This window comes from Ranitomeya variabilis, chromosome 1 (genome assembly GCF_051348905.1).
Source record: "Ranitomeya variabilis isolate aRanVar5 chromosome 1, aRanVar5.hap1, whole genome shotgun sequence".
Classification (NCBI taxonomy): Eukaryota; Metazoa; Chordata; class Amphibia; order Anura; family Dendrobatidae; genus Ranitomeya; species Ranitomeya variabilis.
This window is the reverse complement of record NC_135232.1, coordinates 179,311,643-179,328,146: the sequence shown is the minus strand read 5'-3', so window position 1 is coordinate 179,328,146 and position 16,504 is coordinate 179,311,643. Positions and strand designations below refer to the sequence as shown.

At 49.0% G+C, this 16,504-nt stretch overlaps 1 protein-coding gene across 1 annotated transcript in view; it reads right to left on the bottom strand.

The window, feature by feature from the left end:
• HSD17B4 (hydroxysteroid 17-beta dehydrogenase 4) overlaps window positions 1–16,504 on the bottom strand; it is a 412,752-nt gene that overhangs the window by 132,268 nt on the left and 263,980 nt on the right. Inside the window, exon 17 of the mRNA XM_077290859.1 lies at window positions 13,606–13,671. Coding sequence (XP_077146974.1) covers window positions 13,606–13,671 — 66 coding nt within the window. The remainder of the gene's footprint in view (window positions 1–13,605; window positions 13,672–16,504) is intronic.

Genomic DNA, 16,504 nt, shown 5'->3' with positions numbered 1-16,504 from the left:
GAACCACCCACGAATTGTCAATCATGTTAGAATGGTGTTGAAAAGATGGGCCAAAGTGTCTGCGATAAGTAGGATAGGCGTCCTTAGCTATGATGGTTCTTGGTTGCAAATCTTTAGGGAAACCTTTTGTACACTTCCCCAGATCCATACAGGGAGAATTTGGGTTGTGTTCTCCACACGGACCATGAATCATATGTTGGAGAACAATTTTATGGAGCTGAGGGTAGTGGGTAGGATTGGGAATTTCAGCCCACACTGTATTGTCTATGTCCTCCTCAGTCCTTAATTTGGAGTTGCTGTCCAGAATAATCAAAATGTGAGCGTGTGGAAGGCCACGTTTTTGAAATTCAATTACATGAACCATAGCGCAAACTTTCCCAAATAATCCGTTGTTAATGTCTTTTAAGAGTGCTTCCAGTTTTATTTTGAAAACACGTGCCACCAAATCAGGTCTATGTTCCACACGCTGCCAAGGTTCCAAATTCTCAGTAATCTCATTCCATTTCGGATTACAGGTCATGGTGATGAATAGATCAGGACGACCATATTTAGTCACAATAGCCATGGCATCCTGGTACCGCTGCTGCATATTCCTGGGACTGCCTTCAAACGAAGATGGTAAAATGACCGTTTTTCCAATGGGGATGCCCTTCTCAATGGATTTTTTCTGGAGATGTTCCTGGAGTACACAATAATCCTCTACTTTCAAATCCTTTTGGTGTTGACGGATATAATTTAGGCGATTTGCCTCGATTTTCACATAAGCATCCACTAAGTACTGCTGAGTGAGTTTGCCACCATTCAGGAGTGGATTAAACTGATTACGGACAGACAGCACATAGCAGTAATATTGCAGTTGTGTAACTCTGCGTGGACTTTGCCCTTGTTGCTTGAGGCCATCATGCCAGCCCTGGTCTCCGTAAGGGAAAAATAAAGGATAGAGTAAAGCATCTAAATTACTGTGTAGAATGCTGACCTGTTGTGTTCTTGGCACCAAAGGATTTTTGGGGTCCGGCTGTAAATGTATTAAAATATCACGATTAAATGGTGGCTCTCCATTGTCATTTTCAAATACGACAGCAACTTCATTGACAGTTGGATTATTATATCGGCGAGGGTCTTGATTCCGATCTTGTTTAAGGGCCATGATGATATTTGGCATGAGAGTGCCATTAGCTTCAGCTTTAAGATGTTCTTCATGTTCCACATCTCGTAACATTTTGTAAGCAGCAACAAAGGGATTCACATTGTCTAACTGAAGAGCAATTATACTCATCAAAGTGGGATGACATTTTTGATTTTGTTCACAGTTTAAACGTTGTTCATTCGCGGTAGCGGTATCCAAAATATACAGTTGGGCATAAGCTGGAACTTGATCATCACTGGGATGTAGGGTTCCAGTACGATGATATATTTGTCCATGTATACGGAAACAGTAAGGGCCGTGTCCAGGTGGAGGGGATATATTGGCACCCATGGAGGCGAAAGCAAATGAGCTGTTAATACTACGAATATTTTCCATGAGATTCTTACTGAACTCACTCTCCCCTGTCAGCAATCGTTTAAAGACCTTGGGATATTGGGGTATAGGTATATGCACTTTACTCTTGTGACAACACAGAGTAAAATTTTTATCTGCTGGTATCTCAGCATTAAAATGTAATGCTTGACAATGTTCACATAAATAGTTCATAGGACCACAGGAGTGTTCTACTATGGTACTGTCATCATTAGTAAAACCTGTAGGATGTTGAGGTACAGGTTGTGGTACCGGAGCATTGGAATGTTTCTTTAAGCCAACATATATAAAGCGTGGACCTGGTAGAGGATCTTCATTGTCCACAGATTCAATCACTGAGGAGTTGGAAGGTGTATCGTGGTCAGGGTTTATTAATATGGAGGTGCAAGCGGTTTTTTTGCGCCGTTCACGGCGTGCACCAGCTGCATTTGGTAATGGTTTGTTTCTTGCCTTAGAAGAGTCAGGTGTGAAGCATGTCTTATAAGCAGACTTAACGGTGTACAGGCGACGGCGTTTATCATTTGGAGTGCAAGTAGGACAGTGTTTGCGCTTACGTGCAGATTTACCAACGGTTAAAGGAGCTTCAGGCTGCACACATTCTATGAATGGAGACAAAGAAGCTGTATTGTGGGCAGAATCTATGACTGAGGACGTGGAAATATTATGTTTGCAACGTTGAGAGCGTGCAGCAGCAGCTTTATTACTTAATCGATTAGTTTTGTCCTCAAAAGACTCATTAGTAATGCGTTTATTGCAAGCAGCATTAACAGTGTCCAGGCGCTTCTGTCTGTCCTCTGTAGTCTCGTTAGCACGCTGTTTGCGCTTACGTGCGGCATCGGCGGCTTTTCGCTCTGCATCATTGGTATACTTATTATCAGACCTGATGTTACATGCGCCATCAGCAGCTTTGGGCTCTGTGTCATTAGTATACTTAACAGTGTCCAGGCGCTTGCATCTATCCTCTGTACTCTTGTTAGCACGCTGTTTACGCTTACGTGCAGCATCGGCGGCTTTTCGCTCTGCGTCATTGGTATACTTATTATCAGACCTGATGTTACGTGCGCCATCAGCAGCTTTGGGCTCTGTGTCATTAGAATACTTAACAGTGTCCAGGCGCTTGCATCTCTCCTCTGTACTCTTGTTAGCACGCTGTTTGCGCTTACGTGCAGCATCGGCGGCTTTTCGCTCTGCATCATTACCATACTTTATATCACACCTGATCTTACGTGCGCCATCAGCAGCTTTGGGCTCTGTGTCATTAGTATACTTAACAGAATCCAGGCACTTGCATCTATCCTCTGTACTCTTGTTAGCACGCTGTTTACGCTTACGTGCGGCATCGGCGTCTTTTTGCTCTGCATTATTAGTATACTTTATATCAGACCTAATCTTACGTGCGCCATCAGCAGCTTTGGGCTCTGTGTCATTAGTATCCTTACTATTAGAGCTCATGTTGGCTAAGCTAAACAGCTTTAAGCGTGGTGGTGGCAAACAACAGGTTAATAAGAGGCAGTGTCAGGTAGTAGGAAAATAGCCAGTTAATAATAGGCAATAGTTCTTTGCAGGAATACAGATATTAATAAATAGGCAGTTTATATTGCAGAGAAATTGCTGGGCAATAATGGACAATGTCCTTATGTGGCAAATAATAGAGCAATATACCCAGTGTGGCAAAGAAGAGGTTAATAAACGGCAGTCTCTCAGTATAACAGTGAATAATAGGCAGTATATGGAGAAAACACCAAACAAAAGTTCAAAATTGGTGTGAAAATGTCACTGAACCACTTCACAACTAAATATATACCATTTACCAAAACTATATTATCATTTTTTTGACGAAATTCGGCAGGAGCTTGAAGAGCGACGTCACTGGGACCGCCTCCACGCAGTAGAAACTTGCTGTGAGGTAAAAATTCAAAAATCACACCAAAATGGCGGGCGGAGTGTGTCACAGTACGGCACATTTCTGATTGGTCGCTCGCGGCAGGCGGCAACCAATCAGAAAAGTGCCGCGCACCACGAAGGCATATATCTTTGTCCACCCTGAGCGGGTGTAGGACGCTGGTGACGTCACTTATCTCCGGACATTATCTCCGGACAAAGCCACGGAAGTTGGCACAAATTGCCGGAAGTAGTATTCTAGGCAATTATATATTAGATTTTAATGTTATCAGTGTTTACCTTTGAACGTTTATATTGTATTGTCCTGTCACCAGCCATGTGTACGATTATCGGCCGAAAGCCTCTCTGGAACCAATAATCACCCCATGTAAAGGTATCTTTATAAGTTAAAGATTCAGAATACTATGACTTTTATCATATCCTGAACAGTCAAGTTTTTTATGAACCGTTAAGGTTTTCTGGTTGAAGTAAAAAAAACTCTGAGTGTTTACAGTTTGAAACCATAAAATGTTGAAAAATTATGTCATTCTTGAGTATATCACTCAATGGTGCTCATAAACGTGTCAAATTTGATCTATAATATACTTTAATATACGTTACTTTAATCTTTAATATACTTAAGAACAGGGCCCCAGACATCACACAGGGGGTCTGAAACACCGCACAGTGGTCCAAAATATCGCTGTGCTCTGCCTGGGGCCCCATATGCTGCCTGGGGCCCCTGTGCTCTGCCTGGGGCCCCATATGCTGCCTGGGGCCCCTGTGCTCTGCCTGGGGCCCCTGTGCTCTGCCTGGGGCCCCATGTTCTGCCTGGGGCCCCTGTGCTCTGCTCTGCCTGGGGCCACAGTGCTCTGCCTGGGGCCCCATATGCTGCCTGGGGCCCCATATGCTGCCTGGGGCCCCTGTACTCTGCCTGGGGCCCCATAGGCTGCCTGGGGCCCCTGTGCTCTACCTGGGACCACTGTGCTCTGCCTGGGGCCCCATATGCTGCCTGGAGCCCCTGTGCTCTGCCTGGGGCCCCATGTTCTGCCTGGGGCCACTGTGCTCTGCCTGGGGCCCCATATGCTGCCTGGGGCCCCTGTGCTCTGCCTGGGGCCCCTGTGCTCTGCCTGGGGCCACTGTGCTCTGCCTGGGGCCCCATATGCTGCCTGGGGCCCCTGTGCTCTGCCTGGGGCCCCATATGCTGCCTGGGGCCCCTGTGCTCTGCCTGGGGCCACTGTGCTCTGCCTGGGGCCCATAGGCTGCCTGGGGCCCCTGTGCTCTGCCTGGGACCACTGTGCTCTGCCTGGGGCCCAATATGCTGCCTGGGGCCTTTGTGCTCTGCCTGGGGCCACTGTGCTCTGCCTGGGGCCCATAGGCTGCCTGGGGCCCCTGTGCTCTGCCTGGGACCACTGTGCTCTGCCTGGGGCCCAATATGCTGCCTGGGGCCCCTGTGCTCTGCCTGGGGCCACTGTGCTCTGCCTGGGGCCCCATATGCTGCCTGGGGCCCCTGTGCTCTGCCTGGGTGTAGGACACTGGTGACGTCACTTATCTCCGGACATTAGCTCCGGACATTAGCTCCGGACATTATCTCCGGACATTAGCTCCGGACAAAGCCACGGAAGTTGGCACAAATTGCAGGAAGTAGTATTCTAGGCAATTATATATTAGATGGGCATTTCCTGAAGGAAATACATGGTGCTTGCACAGCGCTACCAGCTTTACAGCAGCACTTTTCACACACGGGACTGGGGGGCGCGCTTACTTTTCACACACGGGACTGGGGGGCGCGCTTACTTTTGCACCCGGGGCCGCGCTTACTTTTGCACCCGGGGGCGCGCTTACTTTTGCACCCGGGGGCGCGCTTACTTTTGCACCCGGGGGCGCGCTTACTTTTGCACCCGGGGGCGCGCTTACTTTTGCACCCGGGGGCGCACTTACTTTTGCACCCGGGGGCGCACTTACTTTTGCACCCGGGGGCGCACTTACTTTTGCACCCGGGGGCGCACTTACTTTTGCACCCGGGGGCGCACTTACTTTTGCACCCGGGGGCGCACTTACTTTTGCACCCGGGGGCGCACTTACTTTTGCACCCGGGGGCGCACTTACTTTTGCACCCGGGGGCGCACTTACTTTTGCACCCGGGGGCGCACTTACTTTTGCACCCGGGGGCGCACTTACTTTTGCACCCGGGGGCGCACTTACTTTTGCACCCGGGGGCGCACTTACTTTTGCACCCGGGGGCGCACTTACTTTTGCACCCGGGGGCGCACTTACTTTTGGGGCCGCACTTACTTTTGGTGGGCGGGGCCCCTCGGCCTCCGATGTGGTTGGCGGGGCCCCTCGGCCTCCGATGTGGTGGTCGGGGCCCCTCGGCCTCCGATGTGGTGGTCGGGGCCCCTCGGCCTCCGATGTGGTGGTCGGGGCCCCTCGGCCTCCGATGTGGTGGTCGGGGCCCCTCGGCCTCCGATTTGGTTGGCGGGGCCCCTCGGCCTCCGATGTGGTGGTCGGGGCCCCTCGGCCTCCGCTTTGGTGGGCGGGGCCGCTCGGCCTTCGATTTGGTGGGCGGGGCCCCTCGGCCTCCGATTTGGTGGGCGGGGCCCCTCGGCCTCCGATTTGGTGGGCGGGGCCCCTCGGCCTCCGATTTGGTGGGCGGGGCCCCTCGGCCTCCGATTTGGTGGGCGGGGCCCCTCGGCCTCCGATTTGGTGGGCGGGGCCCCTCGGCCTCCGATTTGGTGGGCGGGGCCCCTCGGCCTCCGATTTGGTGGGCGGGGCCCCTCGGCCTCCGATTTGGTGGGCGGGGCCCCTCGGCCTCCGATTTGGTGGGCGGGGCCCCTCGGCCTCCGATTTGGTGGGCGGGGCCCCTCGGCCTCCGATTTGGCGGGCGGGGCCCCTCGGCCTCCGATTTGGCGGGCGGGGCCCCTCGGCCTCCGATTTGGCGGGCGGGGCCCCTCGGCCTCCGATTTGGTGGGCGGGGCCGAGCCCCTCGGCCTCCGATTTGGTGGGCGGGGCCGAGCCCCTCGGCCTCCGATTTGGTGGGCGGGGCCGAGCCCCTCGGCCTCCGATTTGGTGGGCGGGGCCGCTCGGCCTTCGATTTGGTGGGTGGGGCTCCTCGGCCTCCGATTTGGTGGGCGGGGCCCCTCGGCCTCCGATTTGGTGGGCGGGGACCCTCGGCCTCCGATTTGGTGGGCGGGGCCGAGCCCCTCGGCCTCCGATTTGGTGGGCGGGGCCGAGCCCCTCGGCCTCCGATTTGGTGGGCGGGGCCGAGCCCCTCGGCCTCCGATTTGGTGGGCGGGGCCGCTCGGCCTTCGATTTGGTGGGTGGGGCTCCTCGGCCTCCGATTTGGTGGGCGGGGCCCCTCGGCCTCCGATTTAGTGTGTGCTCTGCCTGGGGCCACTGTGCTCTGCCTGGGGCCCCATATGCTGCCTGGGGCCCCTGTGCTCTGCCTGGGGCCCCATATGCTGCCTGGGGCCCCTGTGCTCTGCCTGGGGCCCCATATGCTGCCTGGGGCCCCATATGCTGCCTGGGGCCCCTGTGCTCTGCCTGGGACCACTGTGCTCTGCCTGGGGCCCCATATGCTGCCTGGGGCCCCTGTGCTCTGCCTGGGGCCCCATAGGCTACCTGGGGCCCCTGTGCTCTGCCTGGGGCCCCATAGGCTGCCTGGGGCCCCTGTGCTCTGCCTGGGACCACTGTGCTCTGCCTGGGGCCCCATATGCTGCCTGGGGCCCCTCTGCTCTGCCTGGGGCCACTGTGCTCTGCCTGGGGCCACGTGCTCTGCCTGGGGACACTGTGCTCTGCCTGGGGCCCCATAGGCTGCCTGGGGCCCCTGTGCTCTGCCTGGGACCACTGTGCTCTGCCTGGGGCCCCATATGCTGCCTGGGGCCCCTGTGCTCTGCCTGGGGCCCCTGTGCTCTGCCTGGGGCCCCATATGCTGCCTGGGGCCCCTGTGCTCTGCCTGGGGCCCCATATGCTGCCTGGGGCCCCTGTGCTCTGCCTGGGGCCCCATAGGCTGCCTGGGGCCCCTGTGCTCTACCTGGGACCACTGTGCTCTGCCTGGGGCCCCATATGCTGCCTGGGGCCCCTCTGCTCTGCCTGGGGCCCCTGTGCTCTGCCTGGGGCCCCATATGCTACCTGGGGCCCCTGTGCTCTGCCTGGGGCCCCATAGGCTGCCTGGGGCCCCTGTGCTCTGCCTGGGACCACTGTGCTCTGCCTGGGGCCCCATATGCTGCCTGGGGCCCCTCTGCTCTGCCTGGGGCCACTGTGCTCTGCCTGGGGCCACGTGCTCTGCCTGGGGACACTGTGCTCTGCCTGGGGCCCCATAGGCTGCCTGGGGCCCCTGTGCTCTGCCTGGGACCACTGTGCTCTGCCTGGGGCCCCATATGCTGCCTGGGGCCCCTGTGCTCTGCCTGGGGCCCCTGTGCTCTGCCTGGGGCCCCATATGCTGCCTTGGGCCCCTGTGCTCTGCCTGGGGCCCCATATGCTGCCTGGGGCCCCTGTGCTCTGCCTGGGGCCCCTGTGCTCTGCCTGGGGCCCCTGTGCTCTGCCTGGGGCCCCATGTTCTGCCTGGGGCCACTGTGCTCTGCCTGGGGCCCCATAGGCTGCCTGGGGCCCCTGTGCTCTGCCTGGGACCACTGCGCTCTGCCTGGGGCCCCATATGCTGCCTGGGGCCCCTGTGCTCTGCCTGGGGCCACTGTGCTCTGCCTGGGGCCCCATATGCTGCCTGGGGCCCCTGTGCTCTGCCTGGGGCCCCTGTGCTCTATGCCCGGGGCCCCATATGCTGCCTGGGGCCCCTGTGCTCTGCCTGGGGCCCCATATGCTGCCTGGGGCCCCTGTGCTCTGCCTGGGGCCCCTGTGCTCTGCCTGGGGCCCCTGTGCTCTGCCTGGGGCCCCATGTTCTGCCTGGGGCCACTGTGCTCTGCCTGGGGCCCCATAGGCTGCCTGGGGCCCCTGTGCTCTGCCTGGGACCACTGTGCTCTGCCTGGGGCCCCATATGCTGCCTGGGGCCCCTGTGCTCTGCCTGGGGCTCCATATGCTGCCTGGGGCCCCTGTGCTCTGCCTGGGGCCCCTGTGCTCTGCCTGGGGCCCCATGTTCTGCCTGGGGCCCCTGTGCTCTGCCTGGGGCCACTGTGCTCTGCCTGGGGCCCCATAGGCTGCCCGGGGCCCCTGTGCTCTACCTGGGGCCCCATAGGCTGCCTGGGGCCCCTGTGCTCTACCTGGGACCACTGTGCTCTGCCTGGGGCCCCATATGCTGCCTGGGGCCCCTGTGCTCTGCCTGGGGCCACTGTGCTCTGCCTGGGGCACCATATGCTGCCTGGGGCCCCTGTGCTCTGCCTGGGGCCCCATATGCTGCCTGAGGCCCCTGTGCTCTGCCTGGGGGGCCCTGTGCTCTGCCTGGGGGCCCCATGTTCTGCCTGGGGCCCCTGTGCTCTACCTGGGACCACTGTGTTCTGCCTGGGGCCCCATATGCTGCCTGGGGCCCCTGTGCTCTGTCTGGGGCCACTGTGCTCTGCCTGGGGCCCCATATGCCGCCTGCGGCCCCCTTGCTCTGCCTGGGTGTAGGACACTGGTGACGTCACTTATCTCCGGACATTAGCTCCGGACATTAGCTCCGGACATTAGCTCCGGACAAAGCCACGGAAGTTGGCACAAATTGCAGGAAGTAGTATTCTAGGCAATTAATATCCGGACATTAGCTCCGGACATTAGCTCCGGACATTAGCTCCGGACATTAGCTCCGAACATTAGCTCCGGACAAAGCCACGGAAGTTGGCACAAATTGCAGGAAGTAGTATTCTAGGCAATTATATATTAGATTTATAGGCGTGCAAGACGCCTTTCTGACTTGCACTATGTCAGGGCAAACCTGTTTCAATACTTTTCTAAGAAGCATTTGGCATGATTGATGGCTTACACTCTATTGCAGTTCCACACTAGTATGGCGGCATCATCATCATCCATTTGTTTTTACAAAATAACTTATAAAAAATCTCACTTACACAGCCCAAAACTCGGCGCTTCCCTTCCTAAAGTACATGTTAAAATTGATTATGTCCCATATCTGTAGGGGACACCCTGTATGTAAATGTAAACAACTACCGTTGACCGCAAAGTGAGCTTTAAATCTCTATGGACTGAGTCTCCATTATTTTTGTCTACAGGAAAATGCTAAGGCTCTGCTGGGCGGAAGCAGAACAGGTTCAGCATTGGGTCTTCTCTCACCATGACCTCCATAGTAGTATCAAGGACCGCCAGTCAGCACACTTAGCTCGTTATTCACCATAAAATAACAATGTTGGATCACCTATCCTGTGCGACTGTTCAGCTATGCTTCCTGGCAATGGAGAAAAACAAAAACCAGGATATCTCTGTAAACAGTCTGGCACTGTCCAAACAGATTGGACAGTGTCCGTCTGACTTATAGCACAACACATAGTATGCTTAGTGTGAATGAAAGGAAAGCTCCCTATTCTCATTAAATTTTCCACAGGGTTAAAAAAATATATATATGTACACAGTACAGACCAAAAGTTTGGACACACCTTCTCATTTAAAGATTTTTCTGTATTTTCATGACTATGAAAATTGTACATTCACACTGAAAGCATCAAAACTATGAATTAACACATGTGGAATTATATACTTAACAAAAAAGTGTGAAACAACTGAAAATATGTCTTATATTCTAGGTTCTTCAAAGTAGCCACCTTTTGCTTTGATGACTGCTTTGCAGACTCTTGGCATTCTCTTGATGAGCTTCAAGAGGTAGTCACTGGGAATGGTCTTCCAACAATCTTGAAGGAGTTCCCATAGATGCTTAGCACTTGTTGACCCTTTTGCCTTCACTCTGCGGTCCAGCTCACCCCAAACCATCTTGATTGGGTTCAGATCTGGTGACTGTGGAGGCCAGGTCATCTGGCATAGCACCCCATCACTCTCCTTCTTGGTCAAATAGCCCTTACACAGCCTGGAGGTGTGTTTGAGGTCATTGTCCTGTTGAAAAATAAATGATGGTCCAACTAAACGCAAACCGGATAGAATAGCATGCCGCTGCAAGATGCTGTGGTAGCCATGCTGGTTCAGAATGCCTTCAATTTTGAATAAATCCCCAACAGTGTCACCAGCAAAGCACTCCTCCTCCATGCTTCACGGTGGGAACCAGGCATGTAGAGTCCATCCGTTCACCTTTTCTGAGTCGCACAAAGACACGGTGGTTGGAACCAAAGATCTCAAATTTGGACTCATCACACGAAAGCACAGATTTCCACTGGTCTAATGTCCATTCCTTGTGTTCTTTAGCCCAAACAAGTCTCTTCTGCTTGTTGCCTGTCCTTAGCAGTGGTTTCCTAGCAGCTATTTTACCATGAAGGCCTGCTGCACAAAGTCTCCTCTTAACAGTTGTTGTAGAGATCTGTCTGCTGCTAGAACTCTGTGTGGCATTGACCTGGTCTCTAATCTGAGCTGCTGTTAACCTGCATTTTCTGAGGCTGGTGACTCGGATAAACTTATCCTCAGAAGCAGAGATGACTCTTGTTCTTCCTTTTCTGGGGCGGTCCTCATGTGAGCCAGTTTCTTTGTAGCGCTTGATGGTTTTTGCCACTGCACTTGGGGACACTTTCAAAGTTTTCCCAATTTTTCAGACTGACTGACCTTCATTTCTTAAAGATGGCCACTCGTTTTTCTTTACTTAGCTGCTTAGTTCTTGCCATAATACAAATTCTAACAGTCTATTCAGTAGGACGATCAGCTGTGTATCCACCAGACTTCTGCACAACACAACTGATGGTCCCAACCCCATTTATAAGGCAAGAAATCCCACTTATTAAACCTGACAGGGCACGCCTGTGAAGTGAAAACCATTTCCGGTGACTACCTCTTGAAGCTCATCAAGAGAATGCCAATAGTGTGCAAAGCAGTCATCAAAGCAAAAGGTGGCTACTTTGAAGAACCTAGAATATAAGACATAACAAAAAAGTGTGAAACAACTTAAATTAAGTATATAATTCCACATGTGTTAATTCATAGTTTTGATGCCTTCAGTGTGAATGTACAATTTTCATAGTCATGAAAATACAGAAAAATCTTTAAATGAGAAGGTGTGTCCAAACTTTTTGTATATTTGTTATTATTATTTTTAACCCTGGGGAAACGACTAAGGAGCTTTCCTTACATTCACACTAAACATACAGGTGCATCTCACAAAATTAAAAAATCATCAAAAAGTTAATTTATTTCAATTCTTCAATACAAAAAAGTGAAACTCATATAGAGTCATTACAAACAGAGTGATCTATTTCAAGTGTTTTTTTCTGTTAATGTTGATGATTATGGCTTACAGCCAGTGAAAATCCAAAAGTCATCTCAGTAAATTAGAATACTTTATAACACCAGCTTGAAAAATGATTTTATAATCCAAAATGTTGGCCTACTGAAATGTACGGTATGTTCTGTAAATGCACTCATTAATTGGTCGAGGCTCCTTTTGCATCAATTACTGAATCAATGCGGCGTGGCATGAAGGCGATCAGCCTGTGGCACTGCAGAGGTGTTATGGAAGCCCAGGTTGCTTTGATACCAGCCTTCAGCTCGTCTGCATTGTTGGGTCTGGTGTCTCTCATCTTCCTCTTGACAATATCCCATAGATTCTCTATGGTGTTAAGGTCAGGCGAGTTTGCTGGCCAATCAAGCACAGTGATACTGTTGTTTGTAAACCAGGTATTGGTACATTTGGCAGTGTGGACAGGTGCCAAGTCCTGCTGGAGAATGAAATTTCCATGTCCAAAAAGCTTGTCGGCAGAGGGAAGCATGAAGTGCTCTAAAATTTCCTGGTAGACGGCTGCACTGACTTTGGTCTTGATAAAACACAGTGGACCTACACCAGCAGATGACATTTCTCCCCAAACCGTCACTGATTGTGGAAACTTCACACTAGACCTTGGAAATCAAGAGTCTGGAGGAAGAGTGGAGAGGCACACAATCCAAGCTGCTTGAGAGGATTTGTATTTTTAGGAATTGTCCTTTTAGCAAATATATGAAAATAATTTTCTGGCAATTTCATTTGCTTACAAATTCTATGTTTCTTTGTATATTTGCCAAAATTACTTAAAAGTATGCATCTACGATGCTTTATCCTATTAACCACATACAATAGGACCTCTTTTTCCCTTCTTTTATCATGCACTACCTTTAGATACATTTTTTAAATCTATTTTATGGTTTTATTATGACATAATAAAAGTTGATATATTGATTATATTTTGGAACAGTCTCTACATATTATAGGTTTATATACAGAAATGTAAAAAACAATTTCTAGTGTTACTGTCAGTATTATGAAAATTTTGGTGACTACGAACCTATCAGTTGTTAAGAGCCCTGGCAGCGGCCATATGTAAACACTCAGCGCTGTAGTTTAGCTCCTTTGAAAATGCAGTAGCAGCTGCCAGGTGCTGCAGATCAGCTCCTATTCTCTACATATTGTGCAATTTTCACATCTGGTTACAGCCAGAGCTAAATATAGTTGATTGGAGGGGGCCGGGTATCGAACCCTACTTATTTGATATTAACTACATATAACATAGGATATGTCATCACTATAATGTCCCATTTAACATATATGTTTCAGCATATATATGTTGATCGAAGGCCATAACTGTAATGGACCACAAAGGAATGACATAACAGACTCACAAAAAGGGATCCAACATTAGTATTTAAAGGGGAATACTATTATTTACTAAAACACACAAGTGCAGAATTCAGACACGTCTTCTATAAATCAGCATCACTTTTACTTGGTACAAACAGAGCATTATAGACTACCGGCATTGACTGAACCTACTATATATGAAACAGTGGTTGAAGGTCGATACGACAGTAAACTTATCTAAAGACCAAAATATATCTACAGTGTAAAGCAACGACAAAGGCAACTGAACTGGGCATGGGGCTATCATTTTACAACTACAAATAAAAAAGTAAATCTCTGATCTGCTGCCATAGAAAACACTATGAATTCCAAAGCGTTTTAGCAAAAACGTAAAGTTCTCATGAAGATGCTAACTGCAAATGGATAATTCATTAAAAAAAATAAATAAATTAAAAAAAAAAAAAAAAACACAAAGCAATTCAACGGACACATTATAACATGTATTTTAAGGCAAGACTGAAATGAAGTGGCACAATGAATGCACAAAATATAAATGTACCTGATCGACAGAGGTGACGTCACTCGTGACAACATCTGGGGGGCGGCTGGGTGGGTTTGCAGTTTCCTAAAGTAAAGACAAGTTAGGGATCAGGAAAGTTTGCGAAATATGGAAAAACAAAAGGAGACAATTCATGTTAAACCTTTCAGTTGCAAGCAGAAGTCTTCCTAGTTCTGTACAAAACGGATTCATTTTGGACCAATATATTAAGCCTCATCTAAGGCAAGTAGCACGTCTGCTATACCTCCCTTTCATTTCCCAGTATTCACAGAAAATACAGTAAGCCATCCTCGTCATTCAGCGTCCCTAGAGAGATTTCTCTTCTTAATGGTCAGACAAAGGATTGCAAAACACATTAGAACATGAAAAATAGAAAAACAAATAAATGGATTTTTCAAGGAACTCAGAGGACAGCACAGTGAGTTATACTGCGAGAAATAAATGATTATGACCCCAATACTTAGCTGGAAAATGGATGTGCCCAAAAACGGTTTACGTAGGTCAGGGCTGGTTATAGAAAATAAAAAATAAACTTCTAGCAGGATTTATATTCCCGATGACAGCTATTATCCCAAACATAATATAGACACTGTACATTAAATGAAGGCTTCACTCAGCACTGAATGTCAATATTCTCTACATGAGAACTCCTGCTGAGTCTCTGTACACAGTTCTCTGGAAATATAAAAATAAGAACAATTTATCAACTTCTTGTCTATTGCAATAAAAATGGCAATAATCCGGAGTTGTTAGTGTATGTTGTGATAGCAGGAAAATGCGTTCTCATGAGACCTGCTCTCCCCAGAAGTCCTACGTAGGTAATCCTGAAGACAGATATAGCGCTAATAGTTCTCAGGATAGAACATCTGGTGATTTCACTTGGGGAAGAATCATTCTCCAGTGAAAGAGGCTTTCCCAAAAACAAAGTCAATTAACACATTCTGGAATAAGTTCCACAATTAGATGTGTTCCAAAAAAAAAAAACATTCCTGTGCTGAGATAATCTTATAAATGTGCCCCTGCTGTGTGCTGTGTAATGGCTGTGTCTGACCATACCACAGCTCCTGGGTAGAGGAGGACACAAAAACAGTATACAGACAGGACAACATGGGATTTAAGTATATGTGCAGGGAAAACAGACTGCACTTGAATGACATCTGAGTGCAGTGTGATTTCTACTGAATGACAGAATGAAGAAGATGGAGAAATTTTACTCTCTGTCTTCTCCTCACAGGGTGCTCAGATTCTCTCATCCAAGACAATCAGATCACACTATGCCGACAGTCTCGTCAGAGTTGGAGAAGTGTCACTTGCACAACCAGCCAATTCTCTTGGAGGCGAGGGGGTTTGTAAACAGATGGACAGAGGATAGTAATTCAGAGAAAACAGAAAAAGAGATGGACGCACAGTTTTGGAGCTGGGAAGATGCATGAAAGCCAATGAAAACAGAGCTCACATCCAGCCTATATTGCAGGGAGAAACACAATAGAAAAATCTGAAACCAGGATCAGACTGCAAACTACATATTAGAGGGGCTGAAAATGAATGGAGGAATGAAGAATGTAAAGTGAAACACTGCAAATGTATTAAATAAAGTGAACCATTTTTCTGAATAGACTTCTCTAAACATGTTATCTACTCTTTGCTGCTGCTCTGTATTTCTCTCTTTTGCTAGCTGCCTATTATTTCTGACAGATCGAACGGCACTCTTCTCTTGGCAGTGCCAGATGTCTTTGCTTCTTCCTTACTGTCTCTCTTCGTTTGACAGCAGACCCCAGGATGCTTTTTGTGGATGTGACTATGGATGTAACACTCAGACCTCCCAAGGCTCCACAGAAGCAAAGCTAAGAGCCCAGTAGAAGTCTATAGTGCTGTTACTGAGGTTCTGAGGAACACACATAAGGCAGCGTACGGATACGTGGGAAGGGGAGATCATAGAAACTCTTGTAGAAAGCTGCAGGCTGAGTCCTTAACACCAGTGTCTGTCAAGATAAGTGAAAAGAGATCCTCAAATGTCTGTTAAAGGGGAAATCAGTCCATGAATGAACTTGTGCGGACTCACGAGAACTAGTGAAGACCGGAGTATTCTGGACTCAAAGACCTCACAGGTGTTACTGGTAGGGAGACATCCACAAGAGAAAAATCGTAAATTAGGAGAAGGCTGCAAATTGAAAATCAGGGTCCTGGAAATTATGGATTGACTACTGGAGCTTGAAACTTAGTGCAAAGCTTCCAATCATGACAACCACTAACATATGTAAAATGATATTTTTGTTAAATGTGTTAATATCATTTAAGTCTATAGCCCATAGATTTAAAGGCCTGGTTCACAGCCATTTTCCGAGACCAATAATGTTTTCATTTTTTGGTCGATGGACCTGTGTGATGGCTTATTTTTGGCAGGGTGAAACAAGGATTTTTGTAATACTATTTTGGAAATGATAGGACGTTTTGATTGCTTGTTACAGCATTTTTTGTGGTATTGCATCGATTAAAAAAACCATAATTTTGGCGTTTTTGAATGTTTTCCGTTTATGGTGTTTACCGATGGGTTAATTATTTTTATATTTTCATAGATTGGACTTTTCTGAACATGGTGTTGCCACATTTGAACTTTTTTTAATTTTTACTTTCATGGGGAAAAAAGGGGGGTTATTTTTTCACATTTTTTAAAACTTTTCTTTTTTTTACCTTTCAATGTATTTGTTAGTCCTTTTAGGGGTCTTGAACATGTACTGAAATTGTTTGATAGCTTCTGCTATATTACAGCAATACCAGTTTTGCTGGAAAAAAGTTACAATCACAGTTTCTTTTGAAGCACAGCCACAGGCAGGGTATCAAGCGTGCTCCCATAATGAGAGGCAAGGAGGTCTTCAATAGATCCCCTCCGGGTATTTTA